The sequence below is a fragment of the Mercenaria mercenaria genome, chromosome 2 (genome assembly GCF_021730395.1).
Source record: "Mercenaria mercenaria strain notata chromosome 2, MADL_Memer_1, whole genome shotgun sequence".
NCBI classification, from domain to species: domain Eukaryota; kingdom Metazoa; phylum Mollusca; class Bivalvia; order Venerida; family Veneridae; genus Mercenaria; species Mercenaria mercenaria.
In genome coordinates this window covers 39,124,086-39,149,773 of record NC_069362.1, presented here as the reverse complement: position 1 = coordinate 39,149,773, position 25,688 = coordinate 39,124,086, and the positions used below count along the sequence as shown (strand labels likewise).

At 36.2% G+C, this 25,688-nt stretch overlaps 1 protein-coding gene across 1 annotated transcript; it reads left to right on the top strand.

The window, feature by feature from the left end:
* The first annotated feature begins 345 nt into the window (after positions 1-345).
* Positions 346-2,057, top strand: LOC128554443 (cytochrome P450 2H1-like). Its single transcript, XM_053535730.1, has one exon. The coding sequence runs from the start codon at positions 486-488 to the stop codon at positions 2,016-2,018; it is 1,533 nt and encodes a 510-aa protein (XP_053391705.1). The 5' UTR covers positions 346-485; the 3' UTR covers positions 2,019-2,057.
* Positions 2,058-25,688: the final 23,631 nt, after the last annotated feature.

Genomic DNA, 25,688 nt, shown 5'->3' with positions numbered 1-25,688 from the left:
GAAAAAAACTCAATACGTTTCCAATAAAGAATAGGAACTTGATCATGTAACTGCGCGGCATATTTGTAAAACAAATATGTTTCACCTCCGATGGGGTATAAAATCTTCGAAGTTAAAAATGTACTTTTCGTTGACTAACTTTTGTAAGTTGTGTCAATTGAATTTTGGAGACGGACCATATTGATGTCAACTGTCAAAAGATCTATTTGATCATAAAAATGATATATGTTGTAAAATGCGCTATGAATTAAGCACGTTTGTTTACATATTATATATACACCAAAATATCATTAGCATATTTGGTAATGAACACTCCATAATATTGTTTGGGCAACCATACATTTTCACTGAGGCGTGATCAAGATATAGGTGACTCTGGATATTTATTTCACGAATGTAGTTATTTAGTCAATAGTGTAAAACTTGTGACTGTCTACGGTGTTAATAACCTATTGCACAATTAAAAAAAAATATTGCAAACAAAAATGATTCAGCTGATTATTTTTGAAGTTTTAAGTCTGAATAATTTGACATTTGGATATTCTTATACAACTTACATAATCTGTTTGTGTTTTGTTTTATTGTTATTCGTAAATTGTCGCAGACCACGCGGAATCCCGCCAGGTCCGCCATTACTTCCGGTGATTGGAAACATTCTGACATTATCAGCAAAAGACATACAAGGGGCTATGAAGAAACTTAGGGATAAGTATGGTGATATATTTAGCTTGTATATTGGAAAAGAACTTGTTATTGTTTTGAATGGTTATGATACTATCCAAAACGCTTTGGTCAGGAGGGGACGTTTGTTTTCCCATCGGCCTGAGTCAGCATTTCAAAAGGTTATTATGCCCTTCACTGGAATTTTATTCAGCAATGGTAAAATTTGGAAGGAGCAGAGGTCATTTGCGCAGAAAACTTTGAAAGAAATTTGCTTTGATGATGGTAATCATCATATTGAAGCTGTGCTTCGAGAGGAAACTGATCGAGTATTGCAAAAACTGGACGAAATTGGACATTGTGCGTTGGACATACGTCATCTGATTCATGTTTACTCGCTAAATGTTATTATCAGAGTGGTTTATGGTGATGAATTAAAAGGGGATAACGAAAACACTGCTTATCTTATTGATGCCTATCATGACATAGGAATGGAAGTCGCAAAAATGCAAGTTATGGTGAACTGTTTTCCTTTTCTGCAAAGACTACCTGGCGACAGCTTGGGTATACAGCGGCTAGAGACGATGAGAAATAAATTAGAATCAGTTACAAAACAGTTTATTCATAACGCAATTAAGAAAACTGAGCGGTGTGCAAAGTCGTATACGGATGCTTATAATGAAGAGCTTAAGCAGTCTAAAAATGGAGAAAAAGATATTGGACATTCGTTTTCGGAGCTTCGTATGGTTCACAGTTGTTCAGACTTGATCGGAGCAGCCAGTGACACAACTGCAAACGCCATTGTCTGGATACTGCTGCACTTAGTAAGAGAACCAGAGGTCCAAGAAAAAATGTTCAATGAGATAAAAGAAACGCTTGGAACTGAGTCTGAACCCATGCTTTGTGATAGAAAGGGACTGCCATACACGCAAGCTGTGATTTTAGAGGGCATGCGGATATCGAATTCCACGCCATTTGCTCTTCCACATTCAGTTGCGGAAGATGTGTTTTTCAACAGTTATTTCTTTCCAAAAGACTGCACGGTGTTGGTAAATTTAACATCTGTCCTAAAAGATCCTAAAGTTTTCAAAGATCCACATTCGTTTAAACCCGAACGATTTCTCAATTCGGACAGAAGTGAAATGATCCATATTGAGGAATTGATTCCGTTTTCCATGGGTCCAAGATCATGTCTTGGCGAATCTTTAGCCAGAATGCAGTTGTTCATGATAATTTCGGCAATAGTGCAGAAGTTTAAACTATTACCTGCAGAAGATGGGAAACTTCCAGATGATAAAGGGGTGCTCAGTACAGTGTACAAACCTTTACCTTTTTCTGTTAGACTGGAAAAGCGTTGAAAGCTCCCGGCACAAAATAAATTGAAAAAAAAAAACAAACTCGGCAAGACATTAAAGAGGTAAATGAAATCCAAAACGTTTACGAATACAGAAAAAGAAGTCCGTAAATTTGATACAAAAATTATCATCAGAGTATAAAGTTACTATGTAGATACTTCCCCACCTAGGCACACAACTGCTCGCCGTTGAGACAACATTCGAAGTGTGCAACAACTTCGCCTCAATACTAAAATCAGTATAATCAGTCACGGATACTCTTAGTTACATTGGTAGTGTTGCGGAAAAGGTGGTTATTAAAAGTCAGATTGATGTTTAAAACAATGTAATAATTGAGCCGCACCATGAGAAAACCAACATAGTGTGTTTGCGACCATGCTGTTCGCTTTCAAAGCCTTTGCAGTTAGAAAAACCGTTAGCGAACAGCATGGATCCTGACCAGACTGTGCGGATGCGCAGGCTGGTTTGGATCCATGCTAGTCGCAAAAGCACTATGTTGGTTTTCTCATGGCGCGGCTCAATTTACGTTCAAGGTAGTCGTTTTTCAGTTTGTTATTTTTCTTCTGAAAATATATACATCGCAGTACAACGGGAGTGAATGCGAAATTATATGTATATGTAATTGGATATGATACCCGATTCGCATAATGACATTCAAACACGCAATGCTTTATAAATAAGATATCTCATAGATCAAGTGTTAAATATACTTTTCAGGCTGTTGATGTACTTAGCGTACATTTACACTGATTTCAAGTTATACTGTTTTTGCCTCGTCACTCGAAATTATAGTTTTGTATGCTTATTTAAGTATGATATTACCTTTCTGCATCATGTAACCCTATAATTAAGTCAGATGTTAACAGCCTTGCTGCATGATTTCACAAGTCATCTTGATGTTTATACGATGGAACTAAAAATAGCATTTTGTGTATTTGTGTAATTTAATACAAATTTGCAAAAAATGTGTCTACAACGATGATCATTTGTATTAGAAGGACCCACGGCGCTTTAAAGCAGCATGCCTCCAGATCGTTCGACAACAAAACAAAAAAAGTTTTTTAGATATCTTGAAATAAATGCTATATTTCTTAAGAAGGCTTTAAAACTTAATTACTGACAAACTTTCTATTACGGAAACACTTGAGAATTTGCTGTTTTTACTTCTTTTTATGATGAAAATCGAAAAGCAAACGCTTTTACTCAAGGTAAACTGTCTCGATTAAAAATATCTATATTTTGAAGTCATTATTCACTACTTCAGCTACTGGTTACGACGACGGGAAAATGTCTTTATTGCCGCGGCGGTCCGGGGTTCGATTCCCGACGCGGTCATCTTTTTTTTTATTTGAAACTTTTAAAATATGTTAGAAACAAAAATTCATATTCTTATATTCATAATATGATCAAACTTCAATTTGAAAGAAAGATTATTTTTTTGCCAAATCTGAAGGCATGCTGCTTTAAGTTTTAATGTTCACAGTGCAGTCAATACAACTTTGGAAGTTTCAATTTCTCCGTTTTAAATACGTACAAGATTTATAATGGAAGTAATAAAAAAATCTAAACTGATCTAACGGTCAGACAGTTGCAAACACTGTCGCCATGTGTTTAAATTGGACGAATTGTAACCTGTGCTGTCTTTAGTACAAAGCCAAAAGTAAAGTTTTCGTTTATTATAACGTCACCCCTATTTAAAGGTCTATCTATTATGGCGGGCCTCCGTGGCCGAGTGGTTAAGGTCGCTGACTTCAAATCACTTGCCCCTCACCGATGTGGGTTCGAGCTTCACTCGGGGTGTTGAATTCTTCGTGTGAGGAAGCCATCCAGCTGGCTTTATGGAAGGTCGGTGGTTTTACCCAGTTTTCCTCCAGTGATGAAATAACACAAGGAGGGACACCTGAGGTCTTCCTCCGCCATCAAAGCTGGAAAATCACTATATGACCTATAATTGTGTCGGTGTGACCTTAAACCAAACAAAATAAACAAACATTTTGACTTATGAGACACCATTGTCTTCTACACATTCAGTACCTCCCGAATCTTTGCACCCATTCAGGAAGGCAGTCGATAACACCATTCAGGAAGGCAGTCGGTAACACCATTCAGGAAGACAGTCGGTAACCATTCTTTTACTAGTCGACCAACTCCGAAAAGTGTTCAGTCCGAGATGATAAAGTGTTCAGTCCGAGGTGATAAAGCGTTCAGTCCGAGGCGACAAAAGCGTTCAGTCCGAGGCGACAAAGTGTTCAGTCCGAGGTGATAAAGCGTTCAGTCCGAGGCGACAAATTGTTCAGTTCGAGGTGATAAAGCGTTCAGTCCGAGGCGACAAAATGTTCAGTGCGAGGTGATAAAGCGTTCAGTCCGAGGCGACAAAGTGCTCAGTTGGAGATGATAGTGTCCAGTCCGAGGCGACAAAGTGTTCAGTCCGATGTGACATTGTTTAGTCCGAAGCGACAAAGTGTTCAGTCCGAGATGATAAAGTGTTCAGTCCGAGGCGAAAAATTGTTCAGTGCGAGGTGATAAAGCGTTCAGTCCGAGGCGACAAATTGTTCAGTTCGAGATGATAAAGTGTTCAGTCCGAGGCAACAAAGTGTTCAGTCCGATGTGACCGTTTTCAGTCCGAGGCGACAAAGCGTTCAGTCCGAGGCGACAAAGCGTTCAGTCCGAGGCGACAAAGTGTTCAGTCCGAGGCGACGAAGTGTTCAGTCCGAGGCGACAAAGTGTTCAGTCCGAGCCGACGAAGTCTTTAGTCCAAGGTGACAAAAGCAGTCTCGCTTGAAAGTGCATAATGGTGAAGTGTCGTTCTGGGAAAGGCTTCCAACATTGGACCAAAGCGTCATATAGAGAGGTGCCTTTTCGTCAAAATAAGAACGAGCCACCTGTGCCTGAACGATTTACGAATCCCACTTGGTTATATATATAGAAATCCGGCCAACTGAAACGACAAAAATTGTTACGCATTGCAATTTGACGAAAGCCAGCACGTTTGAAGTATTTTCTACTCCACGGGGGAAGCAGAGGAATGCGGTCGGTTGTTTACTGAGAACAAGCTAGTGACGGAAGACTTGATCTGCCGACTGTCCGTCGTAATGTTTTTGACGGTTTGTGTTGTGTTTTAGGTTACAACGACACAGTTCAGGTCGTATGGGCGAAATTTCAGCTTTTATGGGAAAGGAAGATTTTACACAATCCGGGATTTAATTCAGACACGAGCGTGCACATGAATAGAACCGTCGATATTCCGCAAACCGATCGACTAGTTCCCCCCTCCCCAATAAAAAAGAAAAAGGCCTCCGGCGAGGCTCTAACCCGCAGAGGTGATGCGCAAGACTTTAACTACTTGGTCTCTTGATAAACTGATATATTGTAGGAAGACGACAATGACCTTATATATCAAGCGCACGAATAACAAACAATTAATAAAAATAAAACAATGTATGCATAACAAACGTTACGTGACGCGACCTTCGGCAAGCAAGCAAGCACAGCTGTGTCTCGTCAAACAGAAATCGGACGGTGTGAAACATTTAATGTTGTAAAAGTGCAGCTCTGGACGTTTTGATATATGAGGACAATCACCCCCATAAATAATTTGTAATTCGGTGAATTAACAAGGTAAGTTACTGCATGGGAAGAATGTATTAGTTTCATTACTCCACGTACTAGTTAGCTCGAGTTCAACGTAAACATCCCAATTTTTCCATAAATATTTGGCATTAAAGTATTTTTTTTTTCAGAATTAGTTTATCAGATTTATTTTGTATCAAAATATGTTATCTTCACAGGTACTTAGAACGCAATGTTAACTTTTGCCGCTTATTCATATGCAGTGAAAGAATTTTCAAAATCTTTCTGTAACGGTGGTGGGGCTTGGAATCAGTAACGTATGCTGAATAATGCAGAATTTTTTTTTTTTTTTTGTTAATTCCAACAATACCGTCAAAGCGTACGGATCAATGGATTTGTACAATTTATAGGTATATATGCTCATCAAATGACGGTCTACCCCAGCGAAACAATATATTTGGGTGTTCATATTTTTCGTTTAAACATTGGATGGACTATCACATAATTCTATTTGGCCATTTTGAATAACGCACATACAGAAAGTAAAGTCACGAGGTTATACAGCTACTATCATGGAAGACCTCATTACCATTTGATGTAGAAACGTCGAATTGAAAAACTAGGGATCGTGGATTTGACCCCCACCCCCGTTTCATATTTCATAGACTATAATGACTTGCTAGTAAGTTTTTTTATATAGTTGTCGCAAATACGGGATACAGTCAGCGCCTATTATGTTAGTTTATATGCAAACCGCGTGCGGACATCAGGCCTACCTCAGTCATGAACAACAGGTTAGTTTACAGAAACAGCAAATGAAAGAGGAACACTCGGAACCGGCAGTTAACTTCGTCGAAACACCAACCTGTGCTTTTTAAAATGAAGGAATACGAACTTACGGTGAATTTTAAACCCGTAATGATGTTCCATACTCCCTTAACTTGTGCTGTCAAACTTTTCTTGTTTTTCTATCTACAGAAATCATTTCCGCAATATGTTTAATCTTTGTCTTACGCAACATCGAAGGATCGTCAACTCTGACAGACCGACCCACAAATGATATAAGGTTAACAAGAGATCACAGAGTGGTCTTGGCGCCCGACACTGAGCCATTTTGACTGTTCCAATTTCAAGACTAGCCCAAGGTCAAAATCAAGGTCAAAAATTTTATTTCGGTAAAACAACACTGTGCATGTGGTCCATGCATGTGGTCCAATTTGGGAAAGCTTTTAGAAATTTTGGAAGTAGGTCACAAGATCAAATTTCAAGGTCAAAGTTCATTTCAGTATACAAAATATGCATGTGCCTTCAAATCTGGGGTGCAGCTTGAGAAATGTGAAAGTAGGTATAGGTGAAAATCAATGTCAAATTTTAATTCTGAACACAAAAATAAGCATGTGGTCTAAATTTGAAGCCTGTAGCTTCAGAAATGTGAAAGTAGGTCACTAGGTCATTCTCAAGATCAAAGTTCATTTTGGTACACAAATGGTATGCATGTGGTCCAAATTTGAGGCTGTAGCTTGAGAAATGTGAAAGTAGGTCACTAGGTCAAAATCAAGGTGAAATTTCATTTCGAAACACAAAACTATGCATGTGGTCCAAATTTGAAGCCCTGTACCTTCAAAAATGTGAAAGTAGGTCACTAGGTCAATGTCAAGGTCAAAGTTTTTTTTTTCGGTACACAAAACTATGCATGTGTGGTCCAAATTTGAAGGCTGTAGCTTGAGAAATGTGAAAGTAGGTCACTAGGTCAAAATCAAAGTCAAATTTCATTTCGGAACACGGAACTATGCATATGGTCCAAATTTGACGCCTGTACCTTCAAAAATGTGAAAGTAGGTCACTAGGTCAATGTCAAGGTCAAATTTTTTTCCGGTGCACAAAACTATACATGTGGTCCAAATTTGAAGGCTGTAGCTACAGAAATGTGAAAGTAGGTCACTAGGTCAAAATCAAGGTCAACTCATGTCAAGGTTCATCTTGCCACTCAAAAATATACATGTGGTCCAAATTTGAATGTTGGAGTTATTGACAAGAAGATTTTTAAAGCTTTTCCCTATATAAGTCTATATGAACCATGTGACCCCCGGGGCGGGGCCATATTTGACCCTAGGGGGATAATTTGAAGAAACTTGGTAGAGAACAACTAGATGATGCTACATTACAAATATCAAAGCCCTAGGCTTTGTTGTTTGGACAAGAAGATTTTCAAAGTTTTTCCCTATATAAATCTATACGCCCAGGGCGTGGCCATATTTGACCCTTGGGGGATAATTTGGACAATCTTAGTTGAAGACCACTAGATGATGTCACATACAAAATATCAAAGCCCTAGGCCCTGTGGTTTTGGACAAGAGGTTTTTCAAAGTTTTTCCCTATATAAGTCTATATAAACCATGTGACCCCCGGGGCGGGGCCATATTTGACCCAGGGAAATAATTTGAATCATCTTGGTAGAGGACCACTAGTTTGATGCTTCATACCAAATATCAAACCCCTGGGCTCTGTGGTTTTGGACAAGAAGATTTTCAAATTTTTTTCCCTATATAAATCTATGTAAATTATAGAAATAAACAAAGGGCCATAACTCACCCAAAAATTGTTGAACCAGTCTGATTTTCAGGGGGACACAACTAGGGTAACAATACATCATTCTGACAAAGTTTGGTCAAAATCCCCCCAGTAGTTTCTGAGGAGATGCAATAACGAGAAATTGTTGACGGACGGAATGACGGACGGACCACGGACGCAGAGTGATTTGAATAGCCCACCATATGATGACGGTGGGCTAAAAACCAATCGATGGATATAGACCATCTGTCTCACCAACCATTTGCTCCATCTCTATGTCACAACGGCAAAATCATACATCACATGGCAGCTTGCCAGCTTCTGATGGTTGCGGAAGACCCCAAGTGCACTTCCATGCATCATTTCATCGCAGGCGGACACCTAGGTAGAATATGTCAGCTGGATATTTCCTTACATGAAGAATTCAATGCCTCCGGCGAGGTTCGAACCCACATTGGTGAGGGACAAGTGATTTGATGCCAGCCACCTTAACCATTCGGCCTCGGAGGCCGCTAAATGCAGTCTTTCAGCTGCAGAGTATAGACTACTCGAGCATGATTTTATAAACATATTCGACTGTTTCATAATAACTTTCTATACTACAGAGAAGGACAAACAACTGTTCGGTTATAATTTAATTAATATATATTCATAAAGCAAAATACTGATTTATTCCTTTTCTCGCTATGTAGTGAACAGGATAACATAAAAATATCTTTAAAAACATGAATGTTGTATCAAAAAATATTAGGATCTGTAAAAGAATCTATTCAGTTTCAGTTTTTTTATCAAACTTACCCTGCAAATTGTTTCTGCCTTAGACTACAGTGTTCACGTATACTGACACTACATTGTAGATAAATGAAATCAATAATAGCAATGACTCTAATACTGATAAAATCTTAATAATGTGAAAGATCATATTTGGTAAATCAAAATTCTGAACAGTAACTACAATAAGATCTACAAGGAGGTATGCAGGATCATGAAACAAAATCGTTTCATGTAATGCCCGACAATGTATGCTTTTATAAAACAGAGAAGTCACTGGTAAGTGACGAATGCCCAGGAACTGGAGCCCTCCTGGCTTGAGGTAGGATTTTGGGTCCACGCATGTGATCTTGATCTTAAAAAATGACCCAAACCCAGAAATGGAGTGTTTCTGGCTTGGGATAGGGTTAAGGATCCATCGCCTTGACCATGGTTTAGACCTGAATTTGAGTGTTCTTGGCTTGGGATAGGGTATAGAATCCATGACCTTGACCTTAGATTCTTAGTCCTGACTCATGCACCCCCTCCCCCTGAAATGGAGTGCACTTGGCTTGGGATAGGGTTTAGGATCTAAGGCTCTGACCTTAAAAAGACCTGACTCATACGCTCCCAGGCCAAATGTAGTGCTCTTGGCTTGGGGTAGGGTTTCGGATCCGCGACCTTGATCTTAAATGTTTAGATCTGACCCTGCTCACACTCCTTCCCACTGCCAAAAAATGCCCTACTCTTGGCTCGAGATAAGATTTAGGATTTGTTATCTTGTCCTTTAATGTTTAGACCGAATACATTTCATGTGTTACAACTTCATATCAAGCTTAATGTGCAAAGTTTTATTGGAATGCAGTGTTTTGGATGTTCAACTGAACTAAAGGCAGTAGAATTACTATATACCGCCCTTTGGGAGACATAAAAATCACAAGACACAATTCCGATGAATGATACCTGAGAATGTAAATGACAGACAATACAGTATTTGTTTGCCCTGATTACTGGTCTGATAAATGGACTACCTAAATCCAGATATTAATCACACAATACAAAAGTAAACAATGAAATGACAAGCATGTGATAATCATAATAATAACCAATCAGTATAAATGATCAAAATTACAAAAAGATATAATGTAAACAAGTTTTCACTGACCTGACCTGATGAGCATGTTTAACCTTTACCCTGCTAAATTTCATTAAAATCTGTCAAAATTTTGTAGAGATAGAATATTAAGGTAGTTGGGCATGTTTGATAAACTGGAAGTGATGGCGTAACGTCATTTATCCGCAAAATGTAGAATAAAGCCTTGATTCGGCATATGGATATGAATATCATTTTATGAATTAATGTCAATCTGTGAGTAAATTTATAACAGTGGCACTGTTACCATCTTTCGAAAGTTAAAATATGATATCAAAACAACTGACACATTAAATAATTCAAAACAATGTCTTTAAATTAGCGTAAACTGTGCGATTCACTTTAATCATGGTCAAATATCTCAAAAATAAGCACATGGACCTATACATTTTATTTCACCACATTATAGGCCATATGTTTATTTACAACTGTGAGAAGTTTCATGAAAATCTACATTGTAGAAAAATTTCTATTCGCGAAAATGTTATGAAAGTTATTTTTCCATAGACTCCCATTATGAAAAATTGCATGAGGTCCAAATTTTTCAAATCAGTCTAGCAAACAAGAGGGCCAAGATGGCCCTAGGTCGCTCACCTGAGAAACACACCATAACACACCATAACAGTGTTATAAACATGTTTGACCTAGTGATTTCATGGAAATAAATACTCTGACCAATTATCATTAAAATTGGAGCAAAAATCTTGAGTATAAATAAGTATTTTCTTTGATTCGACCTGTGACCTAATTTTTAACCCCAGAGCACGAGACCCATATTCAAACTTGACCTAGATTTCATCAAGACTATCATTCTGACCAAATTTCATGAAGATCAATTGAAAAATACAGCCTCTATCGCATACAAAAGGTTTTTCTTTGATTGGACTTAGTGACCTACTTTTTGACCCAAGATGATTCATTTTCAAACTCGGCCTAGATTTCATTAAGGTTATCATTTTGGACTTAATTTCAGGAAGATCAATTGAAAAATACAGCCTCTATCGCATATACAAGCTTTTCCTTTGATTTGACCTAGTGACCTACTTTTTGACCCCAGAGGACCCATATTCGAACTTGACCTAGATTTCATCAAGGCAATCATTCTGACCAAAATTCATCAAGATTAATTGAAAAATACAGCCTCTATATCGCATACACAAGGATTTTCTTTGATTTGACCTAGTGACCTAGTTTTTGACCCCAGATGACCCATTTTCGTACTCGGCCTAGATGTCATCAAGGTTATCATTCTGACCAAAATTCATGAAGATTAATTGAAAAATACAGCCTCTATCGCATACACAAGGTTTTTCTTTGATTTGACCTAGTGACCTAGTTTTTGACCCCAGATGACCCATTTTCGAACTCGGCCTAGATTTCATCAAGGTAATAATTCTGACCAAAATTCATGAAGATTAATTGAAAAATACAGCCTCTATCGCATACACAAGGTTTTTCTTTGATTTGACCTAGTGACCTAGTTTTTGATCCCAGATGACCCACTTTCAAACTCGGCCTAGATTTCATCAAGGTAATCATTCTGACCAAATTTCATAAAGATCAGTTGAAAAAAACAGTCTCTATCGCATACAAAAGGTTTTTCTTTGATTTGACCTAGTGACCTAGTTTTTTACCCCAGATGACCCATTTTCAGAGTTTAATCAAATTCTACATTGAAGAAAAAATTTCGACTCAAACATGCAGATCTACCTTAATAACCAGGTTTGGAGTTAGAAGAGTTGTTGAGTATACATATATTCTCATTATGCACATAAAAATCATTCATTAAATGAAAGATATACCTGAAACCTCAAGGTGTATATACATTCTAGATCCAAGACACAAAATACTCTTGGACTAAAACTTTCATTTTTTCAAATTTGCACAGCTAGACTGACAATACATTTATTCAGGTCATATATATTCTGAAACACAAAAAAAAAAATCTTAATACTGATTTATTCTTCATATTATAAAATATCTTTGATATGGAATTTAAATCCTCCTAAAACATTCTGTTACACTGTAAAACATCTTTGGTCAACAATAAAATTTAAACTGATAGATGTACATTCATAACAATGCTAAAACATCCTAAACTATACACAATGAGTGAAAAAAACAACAACATTGTTTCACACTGCTTAACCCTCACCAAGCTGGACATGATTGGTTCTGCCTTTGCGACCAGTGAAGATCATGATCAGCCTGCACATCCGTGCATTTATTTATTTATTTAGGTTTTACGGCGCACCAACACAGTATAGGTTATACAGCGCCAAACAGGACTACAAATTTTGGTTCCACATCTCATTTACGTCGAAATAAAAGCATGAGGTATGGAATCAAAATTTGCATACCTGCTGGAATCACAAAGTTACTGCAAAACCGAGTGTTAAGACCCTATTATCGCCTCTTACGATCATGCAAGGATAAGGCAGTGGTTCAAATTCTTTTCATATACAGATCGTCCTAGAACCACATGGGGCGCACATCCGTGCAGTCTGTCCATGCAGTCTGATCATGATCTGCACTGTTTGTTACTCAGTAACTTTTTGGTAAGCACCCCTTTTAACAGTTAATGGTACTGTCCAAATTGGAAGATGGACAAGTCCATTATAGAAATTTAGCAGAGTAAGGGTTAATTTGTAATAGCTATTTTCTAAAACTTATACCATAACATTAAGGTATCCTACCCACAAATAGATAACATTTTGATGGCTGGTGACCCCATGTTTTTTTGGTATCATGTGGAAGAGTTTTGAACAAGAATAAGTAAATAAGATGACCATAATAATTTGCATGAATCCCTACAGTAATGTTTTTTGACTGCAAAAATGATAAATCTTATACTGTATAATAACTGGATTTTGAAGTATCATTGAAAACTATTAAGTAAAAAAATAAAAATTCTATAACATATTTTGTCATCTAATTTACATTTTCATCTTCAGTATAGACAGTAAACTTTCAAATGATACCAAAATTATATGAGCTTACGAGGCATCAATATTTGAGATATTTTAATAGCAATGTTTTATAGAAATTGCTTATTTGTGGATGGGATACCTTAAATACCTTGAAACAGTTTTGGTCAAGAATATAAATTCAACATTGTAAATAATACTGAAAAATAATGCGAACAAATAAGATACAACATAATTCTAGTAATAAATTTAACAAGTCTGCTAATTAGTTCACTCGAGTAAAAGCTGTAATTTTGCAAAGCATACTCTGAGGTTATAGACTGACCTCAAAACTCCAGGGTCTGATTGGAAATTCTCAGCTCAGCTATAAAATTAGTTGTTTTTTTCATTCAAAATGAACTTGTAAACTGACACTTTAATTCACAAAAGATCTTTAAGGGTTCAAATTAGTCACAAACTCAACATGCTTTGCAGTACAGCTCATAAAATGCAAACTAATGCCTATATCTTACTGTAACATTTCAAATAAATATCATTTTTGTTATGGTAACAAAAAAACTATTTCAAATTTGTACATGAGTGAGACACATTATCTTTTAAACACCTGAAAAAATCTCCTGAACTAGACAAATACAAAATTGAAGACATTTCTATGATGAGACAATCTTGTGAAAACATAACAGAATCATAATAACATTAAAGAATAAAAAGCATAATTAAAAGTTAATTAAGACATAATAATATAAAACAAACTCCACATTACCCCAATGTGAATCCTTCACCCATTTTGTGCTTATCATGTTTTAATGGGACATGCCTCCAGCTTTGTGTCTGTGATTTTTTTTTTAAATACGAAATTGCTCTGGTTCAGTACTATCAATAAAGAAGCGTGCCAAACTGTCCAAATATACATTGGTAATTATGACATTTTAAAATACTCTAATTACTGAGCAGACTTAAAGGGAATTCCTATAGTTTTTTATGTGCATCTTTCTGCGCAGCCGACACTTTCTATGGAAAACTAAAATGAAGTCAACATTTGTTGAAACATGTGACAGACAATCTTAAATATGAGGAATCTTGAATGAAAAAAACATTTTTGGCAAGTTTTTATCAGTTATCAAATGTTGATACTGGTTTATGTTATATTGACAAGCATCATACCTGACAGGTATCTTGACATTTTTATGGTTGTGTTTTCACATTGCATTTTAGTATAAAGACAGTGTTGTGCATATTATGTAAGACAATTGACTTAGTACTGATAAGATAATATTACCTTTCAGATTATTTAGTATTCAATAATAGAAAGAATTAAGAATTTTTTAATATTATTTTTTAAAATTTAAAAAAAATTTAAAAAAAAATTTAATTTTAAAACTCAAAACAATACTTAAAAAAAAAGGAAAAAAATTTTTGAAATTTTTTTTAAAAAAAAAAAATTTTTAATAGTTACTTGTTTTACTTGAAAGCAGAAAGTGACTTATGAAATCAATTTTTTGCAAGTTTGACGCCATATTTCATCCGAAGAAGTGTTGTATTCATATCGATCTTAACAAAAAATATTAGTCTGGTGACCCATACACTTATTTAGCCATTTTTATGCTCATATTTACAATGTATTTAAAGAACAAGAGGACCATGATGGTCCTGAATCGCTCATCTCTTCCCACATGACCCAGTTTGAGTATGACTCGTTTTTTCATTATTTGACATAGTGACCTAGTTTTTAAGCTCATTGTGACCCAGTTTTGAACTTGACCTAGATATTATCAGAATAAAAATTCTGACCAATTTTCATGAAGATCCATTGAAAAATATGGTCTCTAAGAGGTCACAAGGTTTTTTCTATTATTTGACCTATTGACCTAGTTTTTGAAGGTAACGTGACCCTGTTTTGAACTTACCTAGATATCATCAAGGTGAACATTCTCACTAATTTCATGAAGATCTCATGAAAAATATGGCCTCTAGAGAGGTCACAAGGTTTTTCTATTTTTATACCTACTGGCCTAGTTTTTGACCGCACGTGACCAGTTTCGAAATGACTAGATATCATCAAGGTAACATTCAGATCAATTTTCATGAAGATCCATTGAAAAATATGGTCTCTAGAGTGGTCAAAAGATTTTAATAATTTTAGACCTACTGACCTGTTTTTGACCGCAGTTGGACCCAGTTTCAAACTTGACCTAGATATCATCATGTGAACATTCAGACCAACTTTCATACAGATCCATTGAAAGTATGGCCTCTAGAGAGGTCACAAGGTTTTTTTATTATTTGACCTACTGACCTAGTTTTTTAAGGCATGTGACCCAGTTTCAAACCTGACCTAGATATCATCAAGGTGAAAATTCTGACCAATTTTTAATGGAGATCCATTCACAAGTATGGCCTCTAGAGAGGTCACAAGTTTTTTCTTTTTTAGACCTGCTGACCTAGTTTTTGTCCGCACATGACCTATTTCAAACTGACCTAGATATCAACAAGATGAACATTCAGACCAATTTTCATACAGATCCCATGAAAAATATGGCCTTTAGAGAGGTCACAAGGTTTTTCTATTATTTGACCTACTGACCTAGTTTTTGACGGCACATGATCCACTTTCGAACTTGACCTAGATATCATCAAGATGAACATTCAGACCAACTTTCATACAGATCCCATAAAAATATGGCCTCTAGAGAGGTCACAAGGTTTTTCTATTTATTTGACCTAACTGACCTAGTTTTTGAAGGCATATGAACTGCTTTCGAACTTGACCTAGATATCATCAAGGTGAACATTCTGACCAATTGTTATGAAGATCTCATGAAATATATGGCCTCTAGAGAGGTCACAAGATTTTTCTATTTTTAGACCTACTGACCTAGTTCTTGACCGCACATGACCCAGTTTCGAACTTGACCTAGATAACATCAAGATGAACATTCAGACCAACTTTCATACAGATCCCATGAAAAATATGGCCTTTAGAGAGGTCACAAGATTTTTCTATTATTTGACCTACTGACCTAGTTTTTGTCGGCATGTGACCCAGTTTCGAACCTGACCTAGATATCATCAAGGTGAACGTTCAGACCAATTTTCATGAAGATCTTGTGAAATATTTGGCCTCTAGAGAGGTCACAAGGTTTTTCAATTTTTAGACCTACTGAACTAGTTTTTGATGGCAAGTGACCCAGTTTCGAACCTGTCCTAGATATCATCAAGGTGAACATTCTGACCAATTTTCATGAAGATCTTGTGAAATATATAGCCTCTAGAGAGGTCACAAGGTTTTTCTATTTTTAGACCTACTGACCTAGTTTTTGAAGGCATGTGACCCAGTTTCGAACTTGACCTAGATATTATCAAGATGAACCTTCTGACCAACTTCATTAAAGATCCAATGAAAAATGTGACCTCTAGAGTGGTCACAAGCAAAAGTTTACGGACGGACGCATGCATGCACGGACGGACGACGGACACCGTGCGATCACAAAAGCTCACCTTGTCACTTTGTGACAGGTGAGCTAAAAACAGGAAAAAATTCTATGAAAGAGTTTTTTCAAAATCTAAAAAAATATTCTTCACTATAGGTATTTTTCATTGAAAAAAGTTCAAAAAGTGAATATGAAACAATTTTTTTTTTTAATTTGTACCCATTATTGTAAGGATATTGAAGATAGTATTTACAAATATGACTATGTATCATATAATATATAATATTCTGTAAAAAGAATAAACCTTATTGTGCTGTCCTGATGTTATATTTTGCTTGGTATTTATAAACAAGAGGACCTGATGGTCCTGAATCGCTCATCTCTTCCAACACATGACCCAGTTTTGAGTATGACGTCGTTTTTTCTATTATTTGACATAGTGACCTAGTTTTTGAGCTCATGTCACCCAGTTTTGAACTTGACCTAGATATTATCAAGATAAAAATTCTGACCAATTTTCATGAAGATCTTTTGAAATATTTGGCCTCTAGAGAGGTCACAAGGTTTTTCAATTTTTAGACCTACTGACCTAGTTTTTGATGGCAAGTGACCCAGTTTCGAACCTGTCCTAGATATCATCAAGGTGAACATTCTGACCAATTTTCATGAAGATCTTGTGAAATATATAGCCTCTAGAGAGGTCACAAGGTTTTTCTATTTTTAGACCTACTGACCTAGTTTTTGAAGGCACGTGACCCAGTTTCGAACTTGACCTAGATATTATCAAGATGAACATTCTGACCAACTTTCATAAAGATCCAATGAAAAATGTGACCTCTAGAGTGGTCACAAGCAAAAGTTTACGGACGGACGCATGCATGCACGGACGGACGACGGACACCGTGCGATCACAAAAGCTCACCTTGTCACTTTGTGACAGGTGAGCTAAAAACAGGAAAAAATTCTATGAAAGAGTTTTTTCAAAATCTAAAAAAATATTCTTCACTATAGGTATTTTTCATTGAAAAAAGTTCAAAAAGTGAATATGAAACAATTTTTTTTTTTAATTTGTACCCATTATTGTAAGGATATTGAAGATATAGTATTACAAATATGACTATGATATCAAATAAGTATATAATATAATCTGTAAAAAGAATAAACCTTATTGTGCTGTCCTGATGTATATTTTGCTTGGTATTTATAAACAAGAGGACCATGATGGTCCTGAATCGCTCATCTCTTCCCACATGACCCAGTTTTGAGTATGACGTCGTTTTTTCTATTATTTGACATAGTGACCTAGTTTTTGAGCTCATGTCACCCAGTTTTGAACTTGACCTAGATATTATCAAGATAAAAATTCTGACCAATTTTCATGAAGATTCATTGAAAAATATGGTCTCTAGAGAGGTCACAAGGTTTTTCTATTATTTGACCTATTAACCTAGTTTTCAAAGGTACGTGACCCTGTTTTGAACTTTACCTCGATATCATCAAGGTGAACATTCTCACTAATTCTGAAGATCTCATTAAAAATAGGCCTCTAAGGAGGTCACAAGTTTTTCTATTTTTATACTTACTGGCCTAGTTTTTGACCGCAGTGACCCAGTTTCGAAATTGACCTAGATATCATCAAGGTGAACATTCAGATCAATTTTCATGAAGATCCATTGAAAAATATGGCCTCTACAGAGGTCACAAGGTTTTTTTTTAATTGATCTACTGACCTAGTTTTCTAAGGCACGTGACCCAGTTTCAAACCTGACATAGATATCATCATGGTGAACATTCTGACCAATTTTTATGGAGATCTATTCAAAAGTCTGGCCTCTAGAGAGGTCACAAGGTTTTTCTATTTTTAGACCTACTGACCTAGTTTTTGACCTCACATGATCCTGTTTCCAACTTGACCTAGATATCATCCAGATGAACATTCAGACCAATTTTCATACAGATCCCATGAAAAATATGGCCTTTAGAGAGGTCACGAGGTTTTTCTATTATTTGACCTATTAACCTAGTTTTTGAAGGTACGTGACCCACTTTCGAACTTGACCTAGATATCATCAAGATGAACATTCAGACCAACTTTCATACAGATCCCATAAAAAATTTGGCCTCTAGAGAGGTCACAAGGTTTTTCTATTATTTGACCTACTGACCTAGTTTTTCAAGGCATGTGACCCACTTTCGAATTTGACCTAGATATCATCAAGGTGAACATTCTGAGAAATTTTCATGAAGATCTCATGAAATATATGGCCTCTAGAGAGGTAACAAGGTTTTTCTGTTTTTAGATCTACTGACCTAGTTTTTGACCGCACGTGACCCAGTTTTGAACTTGACCTAGATATCATCATGATGAACAATCAGACCAACTTTCATACAGATCCCATGAAAAATATGGCCTTAAGAGAGGTCACAAGGTTTTTCTATTATTTGACCTAATGACCTAGTTTTTGAAAGCACGTGACCCACTTTCAAACTTGACCTAGATATCATCAAGGTGAACGTTCTGACCAATTTTCATGAAGATCTTGTGAAAAATATGGCCTCTAGAGAGGTCACAAGATTTTTCTATTTTTAGACCTACTGACCTAGTTTTTGATGGCACTTGACCCAGTTTCAAACTTGACCTAGATATCATCAAGGTGAACATTCTGACCAATTTTCATGAAGATCTTGTGAAATATATGGCCTCTAGAGAGGTCACAAGGTTTTTCTATTTTTAGACCTACTGACCTAGTTTTTGAAGGCACATGACCCAGTTTCGAACTTGACCTAGATATCATCAAGATAAACATTCTGACCAACTTTCATAAAGATCCCATGAAAAATGTGACCTCTAGAGATGTCACAAGCAAAAGTTTACGGACGCACGGATGCACATACGCACGGACGACGGACACTGCGCGATCACAAAAGCTCACCTTGTCACTTTGTGACAGGTGAGCTAAAAAGCAGAAAATTATGAAAATATTGAAAAATCCCTGGCAGTTTCAGCAACAGTGGGTGTGTTCAAAAATATTTCTCACAAAAACACGCCTGGTGACCCATTGTTTTTATTTGTTTATTGTTTTCAGCACAAATTTTCCTATCATAAATGTGAATTTGAATAAATTCTATGAAAGGAAAAAAACTATAGGAATTCTCTTTAAAGGAACTGGCCTCCAGATCATTCGACAACAACAAACATTTTTTTAGATATCTGGAAACAAATACTATATTTCTTAAGAAGGCTTTAAAACTTAATTACTGACAAACTATATGTTACAAAAACGCATCAGAATTTGCTGTTTTTACTACCATTTATGATGAAAATCGAAAAAGCATTTGTAATGCTTTACTCCATGTAAACTATCTCGATTATAAATATCTATATTGTGTAGTCATAACTCACTAATTCTGTTATAGGGCTATTGGTTACGACAACGGGATGTCTTTATTGCCGCAGCAGTCTGGGGTTCGATTCCTGACGCAGTCATCTTTTTTTCTTCATTTGGAAGTTTTAAAATATTTTAGAAACAAAAACTCATATTCTAATGTTCATAATATGAACAAAGTTCAATTTGAAAAAAGATTATTGTTAGCCAAATCTGGAGTTCAGTGCCTTTAATGTCAATTTTCTCAACTTTGACTAGTTCAAGGGCAATCACAAACATGTCCAAGAAATTATGTCCATAACATTGTGAACAAATTTGGTGATAAGAACTACTCAAGTCAGAGAGTGGACAGTGCCAATTTATGCAATTTTGAGTAATTCAAGGGCTACAACTCCAGTCACTGGGACAATTGGTTCAGTTATTAAACTTGGCCAACACATTATACCAGTAAACATTGTGAACCAATTCAGTCAGCATTGGATAAATACTGCCTAAGTCAGAGAGCAGACACTTCATTCTCACAATTTTGAGTAATTCAAGGCCCGTAACTCCAGACACACTTGAAGGATCCAGCTGGTTATCAGCATTCAGCAAAATACATGTACTATGCCCATATACATTGTTATTATGTTTAGTGAACACAGGATAAAAACTGCTAAGGTAAACGAGCAGACAACATTTGTGGACACTGTCCAATGCTGCATGTGTTCTAAAAAATACATCCCATAACATGGGTGTAAAAAAATGCATACATATTCTGTAAAAATATGTAAATAATTTCTCACAAAAGCAAATCACGCAAACAAATTTTGATGTGATAAAGTAGAAATTTATCTCTGCGTAGTAACATTTTACCTTAAAAAGATCAAATAACATAATTATATTTGACATTCTAAATGCTCCATAGGGTTTTCTATTATTTTTCCTATCTGATGGCGACCTGACCCATTAAACTGATTGTTTCACACATATAACATATAAAACACCTGTCCTGGACATTTAAAAAATGAACATACACAATAACAGGAAATATTCCAATAAAAGCATAATTGCATTTTCAACAACAAAAAAAAAGACTCCGAGTTTGTGTAACAAGAGTACCATGATGGTCCTGAATCGCTCACCTGTCCCCACATGACCCAGTTTTGAACTGAGTATGACCTCGTTTTTTTCTATTATTTGACATAGTGACCTAGTTTTTGAGCTCATGTGACCCAGTTTTGAACTCGACCTAGATATCACCAAGATAAAAATTCTAACCAATTTATGAAGATCCATGGCCTCTAGAGAGGTCCCAAGGTTTTTCTATTATTTGACCTAATGACCTAGTTTTTGAAGGCACGTGACCCAGTTTTGAACTTGACCTAGATATCATCAAGGTGAACATTCTCGCCAATTTTCATGAAGATCTCATGAAAAATATGGCCTCCAGAGACGTCACAAGGTTTTTCTATTTTAAGACCTACTGTCCTAGTTTTTGACCGCATGACCCAGTTTCAAAACTGACCTAGATATCATCAAGGTGAACATTCTGACTAATTTTCATGAAGTTCCATTGAAAAATATGGCCTCTAGGGAGGTCACAAGGTTTTTCTATTTTTAGACCTACTGACCTAGTTTTTGTCCATAGTTGACCCAGTTTCAAACTTGATCTAAATATCATCAAGATGAATATTCTGACCAACTTCCATACAGATCCCATGATAAATATCGCCTCTAGAGAGGTCACAAGGTTTTTTATTTTTAGACCTACTGACCTAGTTCCGAAACTGACCTAGATATCATCAAGGTGAACATTCTGACCATTTTTCATGAAGATCCATTGAAAAATATAGCCTCTAGAGAGATCACAAGAATTTTCTACTTTTAGACCTACTGACCTAGTTTTGGACTGACCTAGATATCATCAAGGTGAACATTCTGACCAATTTTCATGAAGATTTTGTGAAATATATGACCTCTAGAGAGGTCACAAGGTTTTTCTAGTTTTAGACCTACTGACCTAGTTTTTGAAGGCATGTGACCCAGTTTCGAACTTGACCTAGATATCATCAAGATGAACATTCTGACAAACTTTCATAAAGATCCCATGAAAAATGAGTGGTCACAAGCGAAAGTTTACGCACACACGGACACCGCGCGATCACAAAAACTCACCTTGTCACTTTGTGACAGGTTAGCTAAAAATCATTCTCATCCATCAGAAGTTTGTCAAAATCCTGAGACATGGTAGACATCTGGTATGCGAGAATGTGTAACAAGAGGACCATGATGGTCCTGAATCGCTCACCTGTCCCCACATGACCCAATTTTCATGAAGATCCATTGAAAAATATGGCCTCTAGAGAGGTCACAAGGTTTTTCTATTATTTGACCTAATGACCTAGTTTTTAAAGGCACATGACCCAGTTTTGAACTCGACCTAGATATCATCAAGGTGAACATTCTCACCAATTTTCATGAAGATCTCATGAAGAGTATGGCTTCTAGAGAGGTCACAAGGTTTTTCTATTTTTATACCTACTGACCTAGTTTTGACCACACCTGACCCAGTTTCAAACTTTATCTAGATATCATCAAGGTGAACATTCAGACCAATTCTCATGAAGATCCATTGAAAAATATGGCCTCTAGAGTGGTCAAAATGTTTTTCTATTTTTAGACCTACTGACCTAGTTTTTGAACGCAGTTGATCCAGTTTCGAACTTGATCTATATATCATCAAGATGAACATTCAGACAAACTTTCATACAGATCCCATGAAAAATATGGTCTCTAGAGAGGTCACAAGTCTTTTTTTTATTATTTGACCTACTGACCTAGTTTTTAACGGCATGTGACCAAGTTTCGAACTTGACCTAGATATCATTAAGGTGAACATTCTCACCAATTTTCTTGAAGTTCCATTGAAAAGTATGGCCTCTAGAGAGGTCACAAGGTTTTTCTATTTTTAGACCTACTGACCTAGTTTTTGACCGCAGTTGACCTAGTTTTGAAATTGATCTAGATATCATCAAGATGAACATTCAGACCAATTTTCATACAGATCCCATGAAAAATATGGCCTCTAGACAGGTCACAAGGTTTTTTTATTATTTGACCTTCTGACCTAGTTTTTGATGGCACGTGACCCAGTTTCGAACTTGACCTAGATATCATAAAGTTGAACATTCTGAGCAACTTTCATGAAGATCCATTGAAAAGTATGGCCTCTATAGAGGTCACTAGGTTTTTCTATTTTTAGACCTACTGACCTAGTTTCTGACGGCAGTTGACCTAGTTTCGAACTTGACCTAGATATCATCAAGATGAACATTCAGACCAATTTTCATACAGATCCCATGAAAAATATGGACTCTAGAGAGGTCAGAAGGTTTTTTTATTATTTGACCTGCTGACCTAGTTATTGATGGCACGTGACCCAGTTTCGAAATCGACCTAGATATCATCAAGGTGAACATTCTGACCAATTTTCATGAAGATCCATTCAAAAGTATGGCCTCTAGACAGGTCACAAGGTTTTCCTATTTTTAGACCTACTGACCTAGTTTTTGAGGCACTTAATCCAGTTTCGAACTTGACCTAGATATTATCAAGATAAACATTCAGACCAACCTTCATACAGATCCCATGAAAAATATGGCCTCTAGAGAGGTCACAAGTTTTTCTATAATTTCACCTACTGACCTAGTTTTTGAAGGCACATGATCCAGTTTCAAACTTGACCTAGATATCATCAAGATGAACATTCTGACCATTTTTCATGAACATCTTGTGAAAAATATAGCCTCTAGAGAGGTCACAAGATTTTTCTATTTTTAGACCTACTGACCTAGTTTCTGATGGCACGTGACCCAGTTTCGAACTTGACCTAAATATCATCAAGATGAACATTCAGACCAACTTTCATACAGATCCCATGAAAAATATGGCCTATAGAGAGGTCACAAAGTTTTTCTATTATCTGACCTACTGACCTAGTTTTTGACCGCACGTGACCCAGTTTCGAACTTGACCTAGATATCTTTAAGGTGAACATTCTGACCAATTTTCATGAAGATCCATTAAAAAATATGGCCTCTAGAGAGGTCAAAAGTTTTTTTTATTATTTGACCTACTGACCTAGTTTTGGACCGCACGTGACCAAGTTTCGAACTTGACCTAGATATCACCAAGATGAACATTCTGACCAATTTTCATGTAGATCCATTGAAAAGTATGGCCTCTAGAGAGGTCACAAGGTTTTTCTATTTTTAGACCTACTGACCTAGTTTTGGACCGCACGTGACCCAGTTTCGAACTTAGATATCATCAAGGGGAACATTCTGACCAACTTTCATAAAGATCCCATGAAAAATGTGACCTCTAGAGTGGTCTGAAGCAAAAGTTTAGGGACGCACGCACGCACGCATGCACGGACGATGCGCGATCACAAAAGCTCACCTTGTCACTTTGTGACAGGTGAGCTAAAAATAGGCATTTTCTGTATACAATATACAGAAAACATTGTCTTTAATACAAGCAGTAAACTTCAGTTACAACATACATTATTTAATACATACATATAGGACTTATGCAAAAGAAATGAATTTAACCTGGACTTACTGAGCTTTAAATATAACAAACACATTTGGAAAATGTGCTTTTAAGCAAAGTTTATGGTGCATGATTTAGCTAACCTATAATAAAATACCTATAAAAGTTTTTCAATGCAAACACCGACTATTTAAAAGCTGGTATAACTACATAAGTTATGAAAAGTTATAGACTTGATAATGTTCATATGTTGTAGACTTGATAATATTCATGTCAAATTTTATTCATAACCTGACAGAAGACATTTTCATGGTTACTTTTTTTTAATTTGCACTTCATGCTTTTGGAGATTCTGCTGCTAAATATTCAAGATTATTTGAACTTTCATGTACCTGAGTTGGCAAAAAATAGCAAAAATAAAACCTTTCCTATATTATACAACATACAGTATTCTACCAGTAATTATATTTTCATGCATTCAGATCTAAATCAGTGAGACTCTTTAATAACTTAATGCCACTTTAATTAATATCATAATCCTCTATTTCCTACCTCTTTGTATTTAGCTTTTAACCTTCAACCTGCTAAATTTTTACATTGGACTGGTCCATCTTCCAATTTGGGCAATACCATTTATCATTCAAAGAGGTGTTCACTGAAAATTTACTGACTGAATAACAAGCTGTGCAAACCAAGATCAGCCTGCATGTACACAAAGTCACAAAGGCAAAATTACCTGCTGCCAGCAGGCTAAAGGTTAATGATACACTATGCTCAACTTCTGCTAAAATATTTTATTATTAGATATTGATTCAAATCTGAAACAAGAGCACCGCCTTGCGGGTGCTGACGCTCATCTGATTTTTTTTTTGTAATAGAAATATTGTCCTACCCATGATTTTCTAAGTCTAAAAAGGGCCATCATTCTTGCAAAAAGCAGGTTAGAGTTATGTTTCTTGATGTTCAGTGTCCACTTATGATGGTGAAAAACTGTTGCAGGTTTTAAAGCAATAGCTTTGATAGTTTATGAGAAAATGACTTAAACATAATACTCAACCAAGAAAATTATTTTCTAAGTCCAAAAAGGGCAATAATTATTGCAAAAAGCCGGATGGAGTTATGTTGCTTGCTGTACAGGGTCAGCTTATGATGGTCAACAAGTGTTGCAAGTTTCAAAGCAATAGCTTTGATAGTTTAAGAGAAAAAGTTGACCTAAACATTAAACTTAACCAAGAAATCTGATATTTTCTAAGTCCAAAAGGGGCCATAAATCTTGCAAAAAGCAAGATGGAGTTATGTTTCTTGCTGTACAGGGTCAACTTATGATGGTGAACAAGTTTTGCAAGTTT